This window comes from Chiloscyllium punctatum, chromosome 38, assembly GCF_047496795.1.
Source record: "Chiloscyllium punctatum isolate Juve2018m chromosome 38, sChiPun1.3, whole genome shotgun sequence".
Taxonomy (NCBI): Eukaryota; Metazoa; Chordata; class Chondrichthyes; order Orectolobiformes; family Hemiscylliidae; genus Chiloscyllium; species Chiloscyllium punctatum.
This window is the reverse complement of record NC_092776.1, coordinates 28,329,080-28,350,067: the sequence shown is the minus strand read 5'-3', so window position 1 is coordinate 28,350,067 and position 20,988 is coordinate 28,329,080. Positions and strand designations below refer to the sequence as shown.

Here is a 20,988-nt window from a genome sequence, read left to right as displayed (position 1 = left end):
ACAGAGGGGTAAACCTGCAAACTCCACACAATAACCCAAGATTGGAATTGAATCCAGTTCCCTGCTGCTGGTGAGGCAGCAGTGCTAAGCATTGTGTCACCCCAAGGAGCAACTAGGAGCTACTGGAAGCAATTAACAGATCTGATTTCCAACAAGTCAACGTTTCAATTATGGTTATTTACTCTCGAGCAGATGTAATAACCAGCTACTTTGGGCTCCCTGGGAAGTTCAGTAAAGCAAACAGCAAGGAATCCACTGTTTCTATCATAGCTTCTTTATATTGTGTAGACAAAATACAGATTGATTGCTTTCCAAATACTGCCAACCATCTAGTCTGTTAACATGGCAGGCTGTCATTGTAATTAATAGACCTTAAGAGCAATTTATCTCAAAATGATGGCCATTTCTGGTCTCCTGCAGTCTTCCAAGCTCAATGTGAGCTTGAGGAGCAGTGTTTCCTCTTTTGACCATGCACTTTACATCCTTCTGGATTCAATTTCGACAGCAATGAGTCTGTAATCTATGTAACCTCATGTGGTGTTTCCGTACTAGACTGTTGTTGCTCTCATTGTTGCTTTCTTACTGCAATTCCTCTTTGTATCATTCATTTACTCCTCCTCTACACTCATCTTTTGATTGTGTGTGTACTGGTTCTGCGCTCCAGCAATTCTTTTTTGTCATGTTCCACCTTTCTGACCTAACACAGTTCATTCCCTGCTCTGAGGATCACTGGATCCGAAACGTTAACTCTGCTGTCTCTGCACAGATGCTGTCAGACCTGCTGAGTTTATTCAAAAGTTTCCATTTTTATTTATTTCTCTCTCGCTGGGCTCCATCTTGATCTAACCCCCTCACTCCTTTGCGCCCCCAGCCCGTCATGAGCGCAAATGCCACCTTTTCCTCTGCATCAGTTCTGAAGAAGGCTCTCTGCCTTTATTCCTGATGAAGGGCTTTTGCCCGAAACGTCGATTTTGCTGCTCCTCGGATGCTGCCTGAACTGCTGAGCTCTTCCAGCACCACTAATCCAGAATCAGTTCTGAAGAGCCGTTAGACTTGCAGGGTTCCGCTCGACTACCTCCCCACTAATGATGTCAGACCTGCTGAGTCTCTCCAACAACTTCTGCTTTAGTTTCATTCTCTTTTTTCCCCAACTCACACAAAGGTATTTCCCTGAGCACTTGTTTCTAAAACAGAATTTCAAACATTAAGACTGTTCCTCCTTCACAGATGATACAGACATAAGCGACACGTTAAGTCACAACACATCAGTTGGCGCCTTCGACTTCCGGCGCATCTGAATGACGTCGGTGACGTGTTGGAGAGGCGCCGGTTTGACCCTGGGCTGAGGTTGGGTGGGGGAGGGAGGAGGAAGATGTCTGAGGGCAAAGGTCGAAGCCGAGCTCCTTATCCCAGCGGGGGATCGCAGCGCCCTGTTGCCGGCACCTCCAACGGCACCATGGCCGGAGCCGGAGCTCCGCAGCGCGGCAGGAGGAACTCGGCCGTCTCGGATTGCGTCATGACCGAGGATGAAGAGCTGGCCGACGGCGCCATCCCGTATGGGGCCCGGGATGATGACCCGAACCGCCGGAGGATGCTGAGGCACCAGTACCGGGAGCTCATCAACAGCGTCCAGCGTGAGTGAGCAGGCCCGGCCCCCGCACCTCCCCCCCCCCCCCCCCCCCCCGGCCCCCGCACCTCCTGTTCTCACTCTCACCAGGAGACCCTGGGTCGCCCCCCTCCCCCGTGAACTCCAGTAGGAAACATGTCAGAACAAATAATAATAGACTTTGGTGCTGACACTCAAACATTGATGTATAAATATCACGGGCCAGTTTGATACCCCGTTACCTGTACCTGCATCTTTGTTATTGAGAATAGGCTGTTCTTTGTTTGAGTAGGCTTGCCCTTTATAATAGAGCTTATCAATAAGTTCCACTTGGTTAGACTTGAACAATAACACCACGTTCGAGCGGGAGATTTAGGTTCAATTCCCATCTGCTCCAGGGATGTGTAGTACAATCTCTGGGGAGGTTGATTTTAAAAATAGCTGAAGCTGCTAGTTTGTAGCTTTCATGAAAAAGTGTGTCATTGCAGAATATGATTCTGAAAGCTGGTCAGATTTATCCACCATACCAGTTCAGTTGCTTACCCACTATCCTCATGTGGTTACCAATCTGGTTTTGTGAAATAAAAGTGGTGTGAACAGTTTCCTCATCCAATGTTAGTGGAATCTGGAATTCTCTTGTTTACTCCACTGGATCTGATCTGTTTTTGCTTAGACCATAATTTACGACACTGGAGGTGAGTCTATGATCCATTTTCCTCTGTTGGTTTCACAGTTCCTCAAGCACCTGCTGCAAGATCTCCATTCTCTTCTAAAACATAAGTGTTGATGTGAATCAGGATTCTTGGCTCAATTTTGTTCCCAAATGAATTTTCCCCATCTATTGTTATGCTTCCCTCCCTTGCACCAAGGGACATTGATCAGCCACAGCTGCAAATTTGGCAGAAGTTCTGCCACTCCTAATGAATTGGAGTTCTTTCATGAGGAATCTTTTGCATCACATTGTTAATTTGTTGTTTTCATTTCTAATGGATGTCATGAATGGACATGAATTTCTCAAACGTAAGCATTAACTGTTTCCAGTGCCCTAAGTTATCTAAATTCTTGTTTATATGTTTGTATCCTGTAATTACATCATCTATTCCCTATCTTTGTAGTCTTCTGTAGTGTTGGAATCAAGTAATCCACAGATTTTTGATTTGCATTCTCCCCCTCAATTTTTGCAGAAAATCGAGAGGACATGATCAGACCCAACAGCAATAAATTAACAGAAGCACTTGAAGAAGCGAACAAGCTGTTTTCCAATGGTAAGTGCTGTATTAATTCTGTGTACATGTATACAAATGAGAGGTTGTAATGCAGTGAAATTCAAAAATAAAAAGTTGGTTTGAGACACAAAAAATGAACATGCTAGTACAGCACCAGTAAGTTTCCTGTTCAGGCCATATCTAAAAATATCAGACTACATCTTGGTTAAGGTTATCAAAGAAACTATGGCCACTGGTGTACAATTTTGTTTTCTTACCTAATTTCCTCCGTATTTTGGTATTTGTCACCATGAACCTATCGGGTATAAATATCCAGTAGCTGAATGACTTTTTGTACAGAGACCTCATACGGCTTTGAACACTGCACACTACTTGAAAATTTAAATTATGCCTTATTATGTATCTTTCAGTTCGACAGACACGTGAAGCAGCTTTGGATGCGCAGTTTCTGGTGCTTGCAACAAACCTGGGTCAAGAGAAAGCTAATCAGTTACACACAGACATGATGGTTTTTGACCCATCTGTCTTTGCAGAGGAACTAGTAAGTTTTGATTGCATGCAAAAGTATTGGAAAAATAAATTGAAAAACTTTCAAATTCATCCCATACGTCAAGCTTGAAACACGTTTAAACTCTATTTTTTTCGTTTTGTACTTAGCTTGCATAATTAACATTATTAGAGTCAATAATGACTGTAACTGATAACTGTATATATCCAATAACTTTGACATTTGTGTGATTTGGTAAATAATTTATGGTCTTGACTTTTAGAGTAGTAGAATATTTGATTTATTTTAAATCAAAGTATTTATTTCTAATAATTTCCGGTCTTTTTTGTACACAAGATTACTTCACAAAGATTAAAAGCATATAGTAACGATCTTCATTTCCTAGAGAAATAGAAGGACTTTTTGCTGGTTTTATGTTTTAATCAATAAGATTATTATGACCTTGATGTTTAAATTGAATACTGATATTATCACCTCCTTTCATATAGTATGTATCGCTAGATTAGGAGGAGGAATGCATAGCTGGAAAACAGAATCTAAAATCTGCTATTTTTACCACAAGGAATTTGTTTATTATGATTGGAATAAAAACTAATGTATAAATCACAATTTCACAAGTTATTTTAACAGTTAATAGCCACAACGAAATACTTTGTTTTTCTCTTCACAGAATTTAAATGCCAATTCTAATACTGTTGGATATAAATTACTTTTGTGCAGTTAACATTCATGGGCTTGAACCGACTCGAAACTGAAGGGAGTGATGATGACGATGAATCTGCAGGGTGGCTTCCAAAAGATGCCTGGACTAAACTTGGAAAAGAAGCTGAGAAATATTTTAAAAGAGCTCCGACCTTTCATTTTATGTAAGTTGAGTGCATTTTTCTCCTGTTACTGTTGACAATTCAGACTACTTAAGAAGACTTGTAGCTCAGGTTGTGGATGAGGTTATTGGCTTGCTTGCTGAACTGCTAATTTTGTTTGCAGATGTTTCATCACCTTGCTAAGTAACATCGTTAGTGCGCCTCCAGTGAAGCTTTGGTGTTCTGTCCTGCTTGCTGTTTGTGTATCCAGTTCTGCTGGGGTTGGTGGTGTCATTTCTGGTTTTGTTGTTGGTTCTGTTTCTTAATTATGTGGGGTCCAACTCTAGATGTTTGTTAATGAAGTTCCTGGTTGAGTGCCAGGCTCCCAAGAATTCCCATACGTGTCTTTGTTTGGCTTGTCCTCGGATGGATATGTTGTCCCAATCGAATTGTTGTCCTTTTATTGTCCATGTGAAGTGATATAAGTGATAGCTGGTCATGCATCTTGGTGGCTAGTTGGTGTTTATATACCCTGGTGGCTAATTTCCTTCCTATTTGCCCCATGAGTGATTTTGGCAGTCTTCATGTCGTATTTTGGATATAACATTGGTCCTGTTGATTGTGGATAAAGGATCTTTTTGTACTTATTTGTCGTAGTAGGTTGTGGGCTACCATGATCCCCAGGGGTTGGAGTAGTGTGGTGGTCATTTCTGATATGTCCTTAATGTATGGTAGTGTGGCCATTTGTGCCTTCCTGTCACGTGGGTATCGGCAGACTGCGCTTTTTGGGTACCAACATTGTGTAGGTGTTCGTCTTCTGCTTTGCACAGCTCCAGGGTGCTGCGGTGTGTTGTGGCTCGCCTCAACAGTGTTCTGTGTTCTGATGCATCTCTGTTTGTAGGTGTTGGGATGGTTGCTTTTGAGAACTTGGTCTGTGTGGATAGCCTTCCTGTGTATGCTGGTCTGGAGCTCCCCATTGGCTTTGCATTCAACCATTACGTCTAGGGATGGCAGTCGGTTGTTTTTTTTTCTTCCTTGGTGGCATTCCTGAAGAAGGGCTTATGCCCGAAAAGTCGATTCTCCTGCTCCTTTGATGCTGCCTGACCTGCTGCGCTTTTCCAGCTCTGATCTCCAGCATCTGCAGTCCTCACTTTCTCCTAGAAATTTATGCCAGTAAGGATGTTGTTTTATGAGTTGATGGGTTTCCTCCAGCTGTGAGCGTTTGATGACAGAGGTATCATCTACATAGCGGATCCACAATTTTGGCTGGATAGTGGGCATTGCTGTCTGTTCTAGTCTTTGCATGACATCCTCCGCTATTAATCCTGATATTGGTGATCCCATGGATGTTCCATTGATTTATTTGTATACCTGGGAGTGAAACTGTGGGTCTGAGAGGAGGCCCCCGATTTGTGTACTTTGGGAATCCATTGAAACAGGGTGTGTTGGATCGCTCTGGCTTCATTTTTTGGAGATCAGTTAATTTCCCCTGTCTTGTCTTGTGTAGATTTCTTCAGGTAACTATGATGCGTATTGCAGTTGCGGTGTTGGATCTGTTGCCATCTATTGGTAGGTGTCGGTATCTGCTGGTAGTGTGTTCGCTTTCTCCATGTATTGTGCTCTGTTCAGTATGATGGTCATGTGTCCTTTGTCTGCTGATAGGATTACGATGTTTTTGTTCCTCATGAGTCCTTCTGGGCTTTCCTCTCTTGTGTGTTGAGGGTGATTCCTTCTCTCTTTCTGCTTAGCATTGGGTACACTGTCTAGATAGTTTGTTGAGTTTCCTCTGTGAGTCCTCTGTTCTTGAGAGTGGCTTCTAATGCCGCTAGAAGGTCCATTTTATTGGTGTCTCTTTGGTTGTAATTCAGTCCGCATACCAGTATGGCTCTTTGGTATCTGTTATTGATTGGTGTGAGAGGTTTTTATCCAAGTGTATGATTTGTTTGTGTTGACGCTGTGGATGAGTTAGTTTCTTCTGTAGGGTTAGTCTTTTCTTTGTCTTGGTCTTCCATTGTTTCATGCAGATGGCTAGTTCTAGTGTAGTTGTACCGTTCGTGCTTGGTCGAGTTGGTGTACAAAGTTTTTTGGCACATGAATTCCTGCTCATCTTTGTGGAGGCAGTTGTGGGTATCATTAACCACTACTCATAGCATTCTGCGGCTGTTGTGTTCTGCTATTTTCCGCGCTAATTGGATGTTGAGAGGTTGTGTATATATATTGTACGTTGTGGTCACACCTGTTTTCTGATACATTCATGCAGGAAGTGGAGTTTGTCATGTGTAGCGCTGTCAGATGGCAGAGGTTTCCCATCGTCAGACTGTTTCAGAGTGTTGTGCCTGGAGTTGTTGAGAGTATTCATGAAGATTTGTAGTTCAGGTTGTGGATGAGATTATTGACTTGCTTGCTGAGCCGTTAAGTTTGTTTGCAGCTGTTTCATCACCATGCTAGGTTACATCATCAGTGCGCCTCCGGTGAAGCGTTGGTGTTCTGTCCCACTTATTATTTACGTGTCTGGTTCTGCTGGGGTTGGTGGTGTCATTTCCAGTTTTGTTGTTGGTTCTGTTTCTTAGTGGTTGGTATGTGGGGTCCAAATCTGCAGGTTTGTTAATGGAGTTCCGGTTGAATATCAGGCTTCCAGGAATTCCCAAGTCCCTGTTTGTCCCATTCAAATTGGACAAGCCAATGTATCCATCTAGGAATGCCAAACAGAGACGAGGGAATTTCTGGAAGCCTGACACTCAACCCAGAACTGCATTAACAATAATGTAGATTTGGCCCCAAATACTAACCAGTAACTAACAGAACCAACAAAAACAACCAGGAATGACACCATCAACCCCAGCAGAACCAGACACAAAAATAGCAAGTGGGACAGAACACCAGTGCTTCACTGGGGGTGCACTGATGATGTTGCTTAGCATGCTGGTAAAACGTCTGTGAACAAACTTACTAGCTCAGTGAGCAAGTCAACAGCTTCACTTGTGATAATGCCAACCTTGTAGTATTGCATTGGCTGTCATGTTTTATTGGTGTGATAACCTCAATTCATAATCTCAGTAAAATAAGTTATGTGGAATGCTGTGCAAGTTTACTTTAAACATTATTGTCTTATGATCTAGGCTGGGGTCATTCAAGAGTGAACCTCCAGTTCCACGACAGAGAACTGAGAGACAGAAGAGAGCCCCAACAAAAGAAGAACATAGAATAATGCCAACTCAGGTTTGTTTTATTTTTTAATGTTTCACTGTCAATCTGCATTTCATTGTTTCCATGCCAGAGTTCAGGCTGTCTTCTCAACAAAACCTTTTGGATTACATGTGGACCAACAGAGATACAAATTGTGTTGTGTAAGGCAATCACACAAATGTGAAATTCTCTATCTGGTCTTTGTGATAACACAGTAAGTTCTGGACAGGGGAAACATAAACTTAGCCAGCACTTCTAAACTTCCTTTTTTTTTCTTTTAATTCACGGGATGTGGGCAGTACTGACCAGGCCAGCATTTATTACCCATCCCTAATTGCCCACAGGGCAGTGTAAGAGTTAACCACATTGTCATGGGTCTGGGGTAATTTGCAGACCATATCAAGTAAGGATGTCAGTTTCCTTCCCTAAAGGACATTAGTGAACCAGGTGGGATTTTCTGATAATCGAGAGTCATTTCATGGTCACCAATAGACTAATTCCAGATGATTGTGGAATTCAAATTCCACCATCTGCCGTGGCAAGATTCGAACCTGGGTGCCCAGACATTGCCAGGATCTCTGGATTAATAGTGTACCAATAATACCACTGGGACATCATCTCCTCTGAATTATTATTTGCTTTTTTTCCTTATGTGATCCGGAACCACATGCCATAGTGTTAAAGGTTTAGATGGAGAGAAATTTCTTAAGTGGGTACAAGACGATTTTCTGATTCAGTATGTGGATGTACCTACGAGAGGTGCAAAACTTGACCTACTCTTGGGAAATAAGGCAGGGCAGGTGACTGAGGTGTCAATGGGGGAGCACTTTGGGGCTTGTGACCATAATTCTATTCGTTTTAAAATAGTGATGGAAAAGGATAGACCAGATCTAAAAGTTGAAGTTCTAAATTGGAGAAAGGCCAATTTTGACGGTATTAGGCAAGAACTTTCAAAAGCTGATTGGAGGCTGATGTTTGCAGGCAAAGGGATGGCTGAAAAATGAGATAACAAGAATCCAGAGAAAGTATATTCCCGTCAGGGTGAAAGGGAAGGCTAGTAACTATAGGGAATGCTGGATGACTAAAGAAATTGAGGGTTTGGTTAAGAAAAAGAAGGAAGCATATGTCAGGTAAAGACAGGATAGATCGAGTGAATCCTTAGAGTATAAAGAAAATAGGAGTATACTTAAGAGAGAAATCAGGAGGGCAAAACGGGGACATGAGATAGCTTTGCCAAATAGAATTAAGAAGAATCCAAAGGGTTTTTACAAATATATTAAGGACAAAAGGGTAACTAGGGAGAGAATAGGGCCCCTCAAAGATCAGCAAGGCGGCCTTTGTGTGGAGCCACAGAAAATGGGGGAGATACTAAATGAATATTTTGCATCAGTATTTACTGTGGAAAAGGATATGGAAGATATAGACTGTATGGAAATAGATGGTGACATCTTGCAAAATGTCCAGATTACAGAGGAGGAAGTGCTGGATGTCTTGAAACGGTCAAAGGTGGATAAATCCCCAGGACCTGATCAGGTGTATCCGAGAACTCTGTGGGAAGCTAGAGAAGTGATTGCTGGGCCTCTTGCTGAGATATTTGTATCATCGATAGTCACAGGTGAGGTGCCGGAAAACTGGAGGTTGGCAAATGTGGTGCCACTGTTTAAGAAAGGTGGTAAGGACAAGCCAGGGAACTATAGACCGGTGAGCCAGACCTTGGTGGTGGGCAAGTTGTTGGAGGGAATCCTGAGGGACAGGATGTACATGTATTTGGAAAGGCAAGGACTGATTCGGGATAGTCAACATGGCTTTGTGCGTGGGAAATCATGTCTCACAAACTTGGTTGAGTCTTTTGAAGAAGTAACAAAGAAGATTGACGAGGGCAGAGCAGTAGATGTGATCTATATGGACTTCAGTAAGGCGTTCGACAAGGTTCCCCATGGGAGACTGATTAGCAAGGTTAGATCTCATGGAATACAGGGAGAACTAGCCATTTGAATACAGAACTGGCTCAAAGGTAGAAGACAGAGGGTGGTGGTGGAGAGTTGTTTTTCAGACTAGAGGCCTGTGACCAGTGGAGTGCCACAAGGATTGGTGCTGAGCCCTCTACTTTTTGTCATTTACATAAATGATTTGGATGCGAGCGTAGGAGGTAGAGTTAGTAAGTTTGCAGATGACACCAAAATTGGAGGTGTAGTGGACAGCAAATAGGGTTACCTCAGATTACAACAGGATCTTGACCAGATTGGCCAATGGGCTGAGAAGTGGCAGATGGAGTTTAATTCGGATAAATGTGAGGTGCTGCATTTTGGGAAAGCAAATCTTAGCAGGACTTATACACTTAATGGGAAGGTCCTAGGGAGTGTTGCTGAACAAAGAGACCTTGGAGTGCAGGTTCATAGCTCCTTGAAAGTGGAGTCGCAGGTAGATAGGATAGTGAAGAAGGTGTTCGGTATGCTTTCCTTTATTGGTCAGAGTATTGAGTACAGGAGTTGGGAGGTCATGTTGTGGCTGTACAGGACATTGGTTAAGCCACTGTTGGAATATTGCGTGCAATTCTGATCTCCTTCCTATCAGAAAGATGTTGTGAAACTTGAAAGGGTTCAGAAAAGACTTACAAGGATGTGCCAGGGTTGGAGGATCTGAGCTACGGGGAGAGGCTGAACAGGCTGGGGCTGTTTTCCCTGGAGTGTCGGAGGCTGAGGGGTGACCTTATAGAGGTTTACAAAATTGAGGGGCATGGATAGGATAAATAGACAGTCTTTTCCCTGGAGTCGGGGAGTCCAGACCTAGAGGGCATAGGTTTAGGGTGAGAAGGGAAAGATATAAAAGAGACCTAAGGGGCAACGTTTTCATGCAGAGGGTGGTACGTGTATGGAATGAGCTGCCAGAGGAAGTGGTGGAGGCTGGTACAATTGCAACATTTAAGAGGCATTTGGATGGGTATATGAATAGGAAGGGTTTGGAGAGATATGGGCCGGGTGCTGGCAGGTATGACTAGATTGGGTTGGGATATTTGGTCAGCATGGACGGGTTGGACCAAAGGGTCTGTTTCCATGCTGTACATCTCTATGACTCTAAGTCATGTGTACAAACCATCTAGATTATGATAGTGTTAGACCAGCAATCCAAAGGCATTGATTTTAAGAGTTAAATTGAAGTTCTTTTTCTTTTATTCATTCTGAGAGGTTTATTGCTCAGAGGGCATTTGAGAGACAACCCCATTGCTGTGGGTTTGGAGTCACATTTAGGCCAGACCAGGAAAGGAACCAGTTTTGTTCTCAAAAGGATTTTGGTGAACCAGATGAGTTTTTTCCAACAATGTCATGATTAGATTTCCAGATTTTTATTGAATCCAATTCAAATTTCACCATCTGCCATGGCAGGGTTTGAACCTGAGTCCCTCGAACTTGGGTCTCAGAATTAACAGTCCAGCAATTGCATCACTGGGCCATTGCTTCCCCTGCTGTGTCTAGTACCCTGCGGCTAGCAACAAAGGTGAGAAAGAATTACTGATTCTGGAAGCTCAACTCTATTAAATAAAACAAAGCCAATTTACTAATAACCTTTTTTAGAGAATTATATCTGTATGACAACTGGTCTGATCTGTATGACTAATGTCCTGTTGAGGATTTATTCTGAAATGTCCTGTTAAGTGGCTTAGCTGGGCCCTCTTCCATAAGCCAGTAAGATGCAGGAGGAGTAGGCCATTAAGTCTGCGCCTCTATTCAATGAAATCATGGCTAAATCAATGCTCAACCCCACTTTCTTGTCTTAACTATAATCCTTGATTCCCTTACTGATTAAAAATTTGGCTGTCTCAGCCTTAAATATATAATTAATCACCAAGCCTTAACAGCAAAAACAGGTAAAGAATTCCACAGACTCTCAACCTCCTGAAAGAAGAAATTCCTCCGCATCTCTGTTTTACCTGTGCGATCCACTATTCTGAAATTATGCTGCCTGGTCCTAGATTCTCCCACCCTGGGAAACAACCTTTCCACGTCTACTCTTGTCAAGTTTCCTGAAACTCTTGTATGTTTCAATAAGGCTGACTCTCTTTTCTGCTAAATTTCAATGAGTAAAGGCCCAAACTACTCAACTTATCTTCATAAGACAATCCCCGCATACCGGGTGTGAGCCTCGTGAACCTTCTCAGGATTGCCTCCAAAGCCTGCATATTTTTTCTTTACATAAGGGGCCCAAACCTTTCACAGTATTCCAGCTATGGCTTGACTCATGCCTTGTATAGTTTTAGTAAAATTTCCCTACTTGTATACTTCATATCCTTTGAAATAAAGGGCAACATTCCATTTATTTTCCCTATTACCCCCTGAACTTGGATGCTAGCTTTTTGTGATTCATGAACAAGCAGTCTCAAAACCCCTATTCTGTAGTCTTTCTTCATTTAAATAATACTCCACTCCACTACCCTTCCTGGCAGTGTGCTTAGCTTTCACCCACTCGTATAGACCTGTCTATTATCCTTCTGCAAACTCTCTATCACCTTCACATCTATTTGTGTCATCCACAAACTTTGCTAGAGTATATTCACTTACCTCATCCAAGTCGTTCATATATATTTTAAATAATTGTGGCCCTAGCACTGATCCCTGCGGCACACCACTAGTTACAAGTTGCCATCCTGAACATGCCCATCTTATCCTAACTCTATTAGTTAGCCAGTCTTCTGTCATGAGCACTAAGGGATGGATGAGAAATGTGGCCTTGCCTGCATACTATGGATTCATGTAGCACAGAAACAGGCCCTTTGGCATTCTATGTCTATGTCAATCAACAAACACCAAATGACATGAATCCCATTTACCTCCATAGCCTACAGTGTCCTGGCGTTTTAAATATACATTGACATGTTGCTTAAATGTTGCACGAGTACCATCCTCCATCCCTCTCTCAGGCAACACAGTCATACTTCTACCACCCTGTAGATGAAAATATTTTTTCTCCAATCTCTTCTAACCCAATGACTCCTCACCTTAAACTTATGCTTCCTGGTCTCAGACACATTTGCCAATTTATTCTGTCTCACAATTTATTCTGTCTATGCCTTTCAAAATTTTGTACTCCTCAATCAGATCTCCTCCTCAGCCGCCTCCTGCTCCAAAAAATAAACCCAGCCTGTCCAGTCTCTTATGACTGAGACTTTTCATTCTAGACAACATGCTGATGATCTATTTTCTTTCAATGCCTTTTAGTTTTAATCCTCCTCACCTATAGCTCACTGGAATACTTCCTGGATCTAAGTTTTTGGAACTTATATTGTTATTCAACTCTTTTCATTAAAAATCTTGATCTTATAAATTTACTCTGCTCTAAAACATCTACTTATTTTTGTAAAGTAAAAACCAAACTTTTTGTTCCAATGATTTAACTGGAGCAGTGCAAAAGCAAACATTAGCAAACAAGTTTGTAACTGAGTTCCAGTTATGAAAATATCAAAAAGTCAATTTAAATGAAGCAGGAATTAATTTATTTGAGAGTCAACCCACTGACGTACAAACAGTACTTAATTTTTAATTTAAATTGCAGTTTTAAAAGTTTGGTTTAGCCTTTTTTTTTCCTAACTGTAGTATGATCTTCTTAGATAATATGGAATATTAAGGCTCTTTATTATGTCCTTCAACTATTGGTCCTACTTTTTCTTAAGTGATTCCTAAATAAATACTGAACACATGGAATAAATCTGACCTGTTAAAATGGCATTTAAATAGCTTGAAATAAAGGAAAATGTGAGCAGTAAATTTGAGCTGTTAACTTGGAGATTTATGTAAATTATCTTACCTAGATTTTTAAATTTAAAAAATTATTAAATTTTTAAACAGTCTGCTTCAATAAATCACTTATTTTTAAAAGCTGAAGAAAATGGATGAATCTCATCAAGAAGCCACTGAAAAGGAAGTTGAAAGGATCTTGGGACTGCTACAGGAATACTTCAAGTCTGACCGTGAGTATGGTACATGAAGCATGCTAACTTCTGGACCTTTGTTGCTATTCTTTACAGTTAAAACTCTTGACACAATTCTGAAACAATCTTTGCCAGTACTATTTAAGAGAGTTTCAAGTTGAGTTATGAAAACTTGAACTATGTTTTGTATAATTTGTAGTAGTAAATGTACGTAACATGACAACGAAAGGATTTAACTATATCTAGTACTCAAAATTTGACTTGGATGTAGAACTTTGTCCAATTGATACCATTGCGTCATACTTTCTTTTCATTCACTCTTAATCAGCCATATATGCATATATATTTTGATTGTTTCATTCTTTGCCTCATAATCTTGTGTTTCACATTTGATTCTTTTTAATTCATTCATGAGGTATGGGCATTGCTGATTAGGTCAACATGTATTGCCATTCCTTAATTGCCCTGGATAAGATAGTGTTCATTTTGAACATAATGGTGGTTGATTTTTGACTTGCTTAACAGGAATTACTCTTGATCTCACCTGGCAACCAGCAGTCAATTCCATTGCTCTTGCAGACAGCCCCATTCCATCTACAGAATAACTATGAACAATGTTGAATCACTGAATTGTTTGAAGTGACCTAATTTAACGAGCAACCTTGGCCTTCAGAACTTTATGGTGGGAACCAACTGCTACAGGTGCATTTTATCCTTTGCTCAACATTCCTATTTTCAGCAGTTTTAATCTCTGCCTCATCTCCACGTTCATGGAAGTACATCACACTGCTGCTGGTTCAACTGAGACCAACTATTATAGTACAGATAAGATAACTTTTTTCTGTAAAGGATTATTTCCTACGTTGTACCTCAAGGGTCCATTTTGTACAAATAAGTTGATAGAGAAACTTCCCTTATTCCCTCTGCCTCATCTCCACGTTCATGGAAGTACATCACACAGGACTGCCAGAACATTGCTATATTGCATTCTACCACTATTTACATACCTCAACACAATACAATAACAACTTCTATCTAATCATGTATAATTCATTCATCTTTCTCATCATTCACTTTGTCTGCATCTTCTGTTTGTAAATTATAACTCTTCTTTTTGCTTTCAAGCAATGACTATTGAGACACGATATTTTTTAGTTTAATTAGCTGATTTCCAAATCTGGTATTTGCTCAACCATAAAGTATATTTTAAAAAGGTTTATACAATTAGGATTTGAAGAGAGAATGCAACCTTGTGAAGATTGTAATTTTGTGAATGTATTTTTACAGCTGACACACCAATCAATTTCTTTGACTTTGTAATTGATCCACATTCTTATGCACGGACTGTAGAGAACATATTTCATGTGTCCTTCATTGTGAGGGTAAGTGTTACATAAAATAATTGACTGGAAGGACAACTACTTTCACCAAACTTTCCTCGGCCAAAAGAGTACATCAAAGCATTGTGTAAGAGGAGAAATTTCACCTTGCAAGAATAAGATGCTATTTTCTGCTGATCTGTAAATGTCTTGCTCTGTTGTGTCATGAAGGTTGACCATCCTTGTGGCTATTCATTTGCAGGATGTCATAGTTTGGGTTATAGCTGTTATTGTTTGATAACTCTACCCAGGCCTCTGAACAATGTGCCTTCTCTAACCCAACAGTGCTAAAATTTGTTTGTAACATCACTGCTGCTGGTTCAACTGAGACCAACTATTATAGTACAGATAAGATAACTTTTTTCTGTAAAGGATTATTTCCTACGTTGTACCTCAAGGGTCCATTTTGTACAAATAAGTTGATAGAGAAACTTCCCTTATGCATCCACTACTGTATTGAATTTGTAGCTTTTGCTTGAGACTGTTAGGTGTTGATTCCAGTTTGGGCAGTACTTTGTAGGTGCATCTATAATGTAGAGTACTTTTAGTTGTACCTTTAGCAATTTCCCCATTGTAGTTGAAAGTTTAGTGAGCATGACGGAATCATTGGAATGCAAAGTTTCTTTTTTATAAAAGTTGAATGGGTTCAAGGCCCTTTGTGTGCACTAATTGCATCTGGTCGGGTGTTCTATTGACACTGCTTCGTAGTTTGAAATTCTCCATTTCATAGAGCCTTATTGACCATTAAATCTAGTCCTAACTCTTAAGTTTCTGGATATTATCTAAAATTATGGTATAATGTCATTTCAGGATGGATTTGCTGCCATTAGACTTGACCAAGATAAACTACCAATCATTGGTGAGTTACTCTAGCGATTTATCTGGAGACTTCTTTTACAGCTGGGCTCAATCAGTCCTAATGTTTATCTATTGTATAGAATAACTTCTGTCTTTTTGAAAAGATAACTGAATCCCATTGCATTATTTGAAGAACAACATTGGCATTCTCCCAGGTTTCTGGTCAATACTTATCCGAAGTACTGGTCATGTATCCGATTTCTGTTTGGAGGACCCTGCTATACATTAGCTGATTGTTCAGAGTGTATTGGGTACCCCAGGGAATGCAAAATGTCCTCTGTAAATGCAACTCCTTCCCTTTTTGTATTTGAAAGTCATGACCAGAGCTCAGCCAGCCCATAACTAAAAGTTGTAAAAAGGATCTGAAACATAAGTAAATTGTCATTTTTTTTATAAATGTAGTGGACCAATTTATTGTATATATTTTCATAATGATTATATTTATATGTTGTCGATGTTTCAGAGAACAGATCCATCTTCACCATCACATACAAACAAATCTCCAAAATCAGTGTTGTTAAGCTTGCAGATAACTCATTTTATCAAACCTGTTCTTCTGCCTGTATGCATAAATCTTCTGCTTGAACAGGACTACAATTGTAGCTTTCTTTTGTGATTTGATGAATCACAAAAGGTTTCTCAAAGAAAGATGGGCAGATAGGGTTACACATTAGGGCCTTGACAGTTGCAATCACAGCCACCAATGGTAGAATGATTAAAAGTGGAATGTGTAAGAAGTCATAATTGGAGCAGCACAGGTGTCATGGAGGTTTCCAGAGCTGGAGGGACTTGATATCAAGTCAAAAAGTCATGGGAAGAATTTGAAATCAAGAATGAGAATTATAAAACTGAAGGGCTGCTTACGTTGGCCATATTGCACAGAGATAGGCCATTTGGCCCAGTTCATGCTGGTACCTATGCACCCACTTGAGCGGCTTCCTTCCTTTCCTTATCTAAATCTACCATCCTAACCATCTATTTCTTGCTCACTGATCTATTTGCCTAACTTTCCATTAAACATCTACGGTATTCATTTTCAACTACACCTTTGGAGGAGTGAGTTCAATATTCTCACCAGTTTTTGGGTAAAATAAGTTTCTTTTGAATTCCTTCTTGGATTTCTTGGTCAATACCTTGTGTTTATGGCTTCTATTTATGTTCTTCACATAAGAAAATTTTCTTTCCACTGGTTTTGAACTTCTGATCTTGGTTTTCATGCTATGCTGTGAACTAAAGTGCAGCCTATCATTGTCCACCATGTAAGATTGATGATTAGGTGTTAAATTGTTCTGGATTGAATCAACATGTGTCTCAATACAATTCTTAGATAACAGTATAATTTTCTGGTTTCTCAGAAAAGCTGTTCTCTTGGCCTTGGGTTGAGATACACCATTTGTAATGAAATGTGAGTTGCTTGTTATGTTGGCCAGTAGCCAATGAGATCTTATGGATTACCTTGCTTAGAGCACTTGAGGCATTATGTTAGCATCGAGTCAATAAATCTATTAACTTGAACCGATTTCAAGACATGGCCATGTCCCTGATATTTGTCAATGGGTATAATATAGACCAAGATTAATCATAAGTGTCTGTATATTATCAAAGGAAATTTGACTTTTTGTGATATTTATTTTCAGAGCCAGTAAATGAAGCTGTTGATAATGAAAGACCACAACAACAAAGGCAACAGACAGTTATTTCTTTGAGTCAGCAGGAGTGGAAAGTAGGTATAGTAACTTGAGACTTAAAGAAAATTAACTATACTAAGGCCATTTTGAAGTTTTTAATCAAATTTAAATTGAGAGAGGCTTTATTCTGAACTGTCTTGCAATCAAAAGATTTTGTTCAGGATTTTTAAGTATTCCATACACTGTGTTAAGGGAGATAGTGATGCAGTAGTGATGTCTCTGGACTAGTAATTCAGAGCCCCAATTTGATATTCTGGAGACGTGTTTGAATCCCACCATAGCAAATCGTGGAAATTTGAATCCCATTTTTAAAAAAAAATCTGTAATTAAAAGATGTAATCACTGTTGATTGAACCAATAGGCTTTTAAATGCACTGTTGCCCTTTTTGAGGGAAGGACATTGTTGTCCTTACCTGATCTGGCTTTTGTTATACCAGACCCATAGTAATGTGGTTGGCTCTTAATTGCCCTCTGCAATGGTCCTAGTAAGCCACTCAGTGGGCAATAAATGCCGGTCAAGCCAGCAACGCTCACATCCCATTAATGAATTAAGAAACAATTTTGTAGGATGACATGTAAATGTCATAAGGAGAAAGTAAGGACTCCAGATAGAGTCATAGAGATGTACAGCACAGAACAGACCTTTCTGTCCAATTCGTCCATGCCGACCAGATATCCCAGCCCAGTCTTGTCCCATTTGGCAGCACCCGGCCCATTATCCCTCCAAAGCCTTCCTGTTCATATACCCATCCAGATGCCTTTTAAATGTTGCAAGTGTACCAGCCTCCACCACTTTCTCTGGCAGCCCATTCCATACACGCACCACCATCAGCATAAAAAAGTTGGGGGGGTATGGTGATGGGGAAGGTAGCTTGGAAGGTGATAGGTGAATGCAAATGGTGGGTGATGGTGATAGGTCAGAGTTGTGGGTGGAGTGGATAGGTGGGAAGGAAGATGGACAATGGGATAGTTCAAGAGGGCGGTGCTGAGTTGGAGGGTTGAATCTGGGATGAGGTGGGGGGCGCGAGGAGAGATGAAGTTAACATGCTCACTTATTCTAATTGCCTGCTGACAGATACTTTGAATGTTTAAAATACCATGAGTGCTGTGATATTTTGCTTCATAGAATCTCTGCAGTGTGGAAACAGGCCATTTGGCTCATCATGTCCACATTGACCCTCCAGAGAGCATCCCATCCAGATCCCACCTCCCCCACCCTATCCTGTAATCCTGTATTTCCCATGGCTAATCCATCTAGCCTGCACATGTTTGGGGATTGTGGGAGGGAACCAGAGCATCTGACATCAACCCACGCAGACATGGAGAATATACAAACTCCACAGTCACCCACAGCTGGAAATGTACCTGGTTCCCTGGCACTCTGATGCAGCAGTGTAAACCAACCGCTAAGCCACCAAGCCTAAATGTAGAAGTAACTTGTATTAGGCAAATTGTAGTGAAATGAAAGCAGAATTCTTTATCCTATTTATCATTATAGTAGACCCCCCTGTTGGGTCTATAAACCAGCATTTCTGATTTATGTAGTTAACAAACCACTTAAGCTTTTCATTTTCATAACTTAGGTTTCATTATTTTAAATCACATTTGAATTATGTACATGTGTTACAAATACTAAAATACTTATTTTAATTCTTGCAGGAAATAATTGACACATTTGAAATTGCAGATGCCATGATACCACCAGCCAAGCAAGGGGACTGATTGAATATATCAAAGAATTTAATGTGCGTAGGTTTTTAACCTGCTTATTTTTTATCAAGTGGACAATTCAGAATACTAATGTTTGTCATCTCAGTTTTTAAAAATAAAGTATTTTAGACAAGTTAGTGTTTCATTTGGACTGAAGTTTAGCCTTCCTTGGACAGTGTGCTGTACAAGTAACATTTTTATAACTTGTGCACTGAAAATTGTATCCCAGATTTTATTAAACAAGTTATGCAACAGCACAATTCCAAAAAACCTTATAGTTCACGCTATTGAGGTGTGAATTTCTACAGTGGTACCATCAATGTATGTACTGCCAATGACATCAGCTGATAAAACAACCATCAATCTGAGCTAACTAAAGTTAAATTAACTAAAGGATTACTTATGGCATTAACTATACATGGGTTCTAGGCCACAGGTATGGGAATCTTTATCACAACAGAATTAAAATAAATTTGAAGGTGTATGCAGTAATTACTTGTAAAATAAAGATTAATAAAAATTGAAATTTTTAATCAATTAACCTTAAGTAAATTTCTAAATCCAAAATTCAGTATTCCCTTATCTTTTTCTATGTCCTTTACCAAATTGGGCTAGCAAATGTCCTGTGTACCTGCACAACATACTCCATTTAAAATCTTCAATTTGTAGTACATTTCCTTTTTACATTTGTTTTGTTTAATGTAGATTAGCAAGAAAATGGGCATATGTTCTGTAGTGTGTTCCACTGATCTTATCACATTTTGTATACTCCAATTTCAAATCAACATTGACTGTAATTGTCCTAAAATGTGCACTTTTTGATTATTGTTCAACACTTTGTTTACAGGTGCCTTATCGAAAATCTCTGCAAGAAATAAAGATGTAATCTTCAAAGTGAGGAATATTTTGTATATTTAACTGAGAAAGTTTGTACAGCATTGTAATAAACATTACACAAATAAACATGGTAATTTTTATTTTTTTTAAATTAACAATCCCAGCTACTTTTTTGCCTGGACGTAGTCATGAATTGTGTTTTTTTTAATAAAATAAATTGTTTAATTTTCCTATTGTTGGTTCTTGTTTTTTTAAAAAAAATCCATGAGCAAAATTATATACAAATGTAGGTTGACTGGAAACATTAACTATCAAATTCTTCTTGACAAGTAAATGAATTTATCACTAAATTCATAACATAAGGCTATGATCAAATCTGGAGAGGTGAATAAATTCCACTCTCTTCACTTCTGAGGTTGGTATAACAGTTTTGGAACTTTTAAAACAGGTTTTCTTCCCAATTTGACATAGATGAGGAGTTAATTTTACTGTAAACTCACTTACTAAAAGAATAAACAGTAAGATAGTAAAGCATGTCTTGAACTGCATAATGCATATACATACACTGATATGAAAACAAACTGAATAAGATGAAGTTTGAAGGGCTGTAGAATTGAAGAACAATTAGTTATTAAGTGAAGCAATTTGATCTTGAGGTTCTGGCAGGATTTTGTGATTGAAGTTGTGTTTTCCTGGATGAAGTACACCATTTCTGGAAAAAAAGAGATTTCTTCTTGATATTTCAGATTGTCTTTTTCTGTAGCAAAAACATAATCATGCCTTCTCAAGAAGTTGTTTTAAAAAATAAAATGTTAACTGTTGGGCAAAAATGGAAATAATCCATTTTAAGCCTTCAAGTGGTCCGTTCAGAGTTCCTTTGTGATCCTTGGATGAGATTGGAATCTAAACAATTCTTTGAACTTTTGGGAAGGACAGCAAAAAAAGAAAAGGAGATAGTGTTAGTACATTAATAATGGAGGAGGTCTGCTCAGGAGAACAATGTGTGGAATCTGGGTGGAACTTGAAAGGAACAGGACAGTAGCTCCTACTTGGAGCTATTGTGAGTGACTTCAATTTGCATATAATCTGGTTAAACAAACTGAGCTCAAGTTGCAGAGGACAGGTTTCTGGAAAGTAGAAACCTTATTAAACTGACTTTTAAATTTCTATTATGTATTTAGAATCATAGAATCCCAACAGTGCGGAAACAGGTGTGGACTTGATGGGCTGAAGGGTCTGTTTCCACACTGTATGGACTCTATTG

General features: G+C 39.7%; 1 protein-coding gene across 1 annotated transcript; it reads left to right on the top strand.

Moving 5' to 3' along the window:
* The first annotated feature begins 1,338 nt into the window (after window positions 1-1,338).
* Window positions 1,339-19,953, top strand: nsmce4a (NSE4 homolog A, SMC5-SMC6 complex component). Its single transcript, XM_072557489.1, has 11 exons — window positions 1,339-1,634; window positions 2,791-2,871; window positions 3,243-3,373; window positions 4,061-4,206; window positions 7,263-7,362; window positions 13,201-13,291; window positions 14,540-14,634; window positions 15,442-15,490; window positions 17,127-17,212; window positions 18,837-18,922; window positions 19,735-19,953. Exons 1-10 carry the CDS (start codon window positions 1,373-1,375, stop codon window positions 18,897-18,899), a joined length of 1,104 nt encoding a protein of 367 aa, XP_072413590.1. The 5' UTR covers window positions 1,339-1,372; the 3' UTR covers window positions 18,900-18,922; window positions 19,735-19,953.
* The last annotated feature ends 1,035 nt before the right edge of the window (window positions 19,954-20,988 follow it).

What these genes read in the sequence shown, in the direction of transcription:
- nsmce4a (XM_072557489.1), top strand. Translation starts at nt 1,373, where the DNA reads ATGTCTGAGGGCAAAGGTCGAAGCCGAGCTCCTTATCCCAGCGGGGGA. An exon ending in ATGTGTCCTTCATTGTGAGG is followed by an intron (nt 14,635 to 15,441) that starts GTAAGTGTTACA and finishes ATGTCATTTCAG; the next exon opens with GATGGATTTGCTGCCATTAG. An exon ending in AGATAAACTACCAATCATTG is followed by an intron (nt 15,491 to 17,126) that starts GTGAGTTACTCT and finishes ATTTATTTTCAG; the next exon opens with AGCCAGTAAATGAAGCTGTT.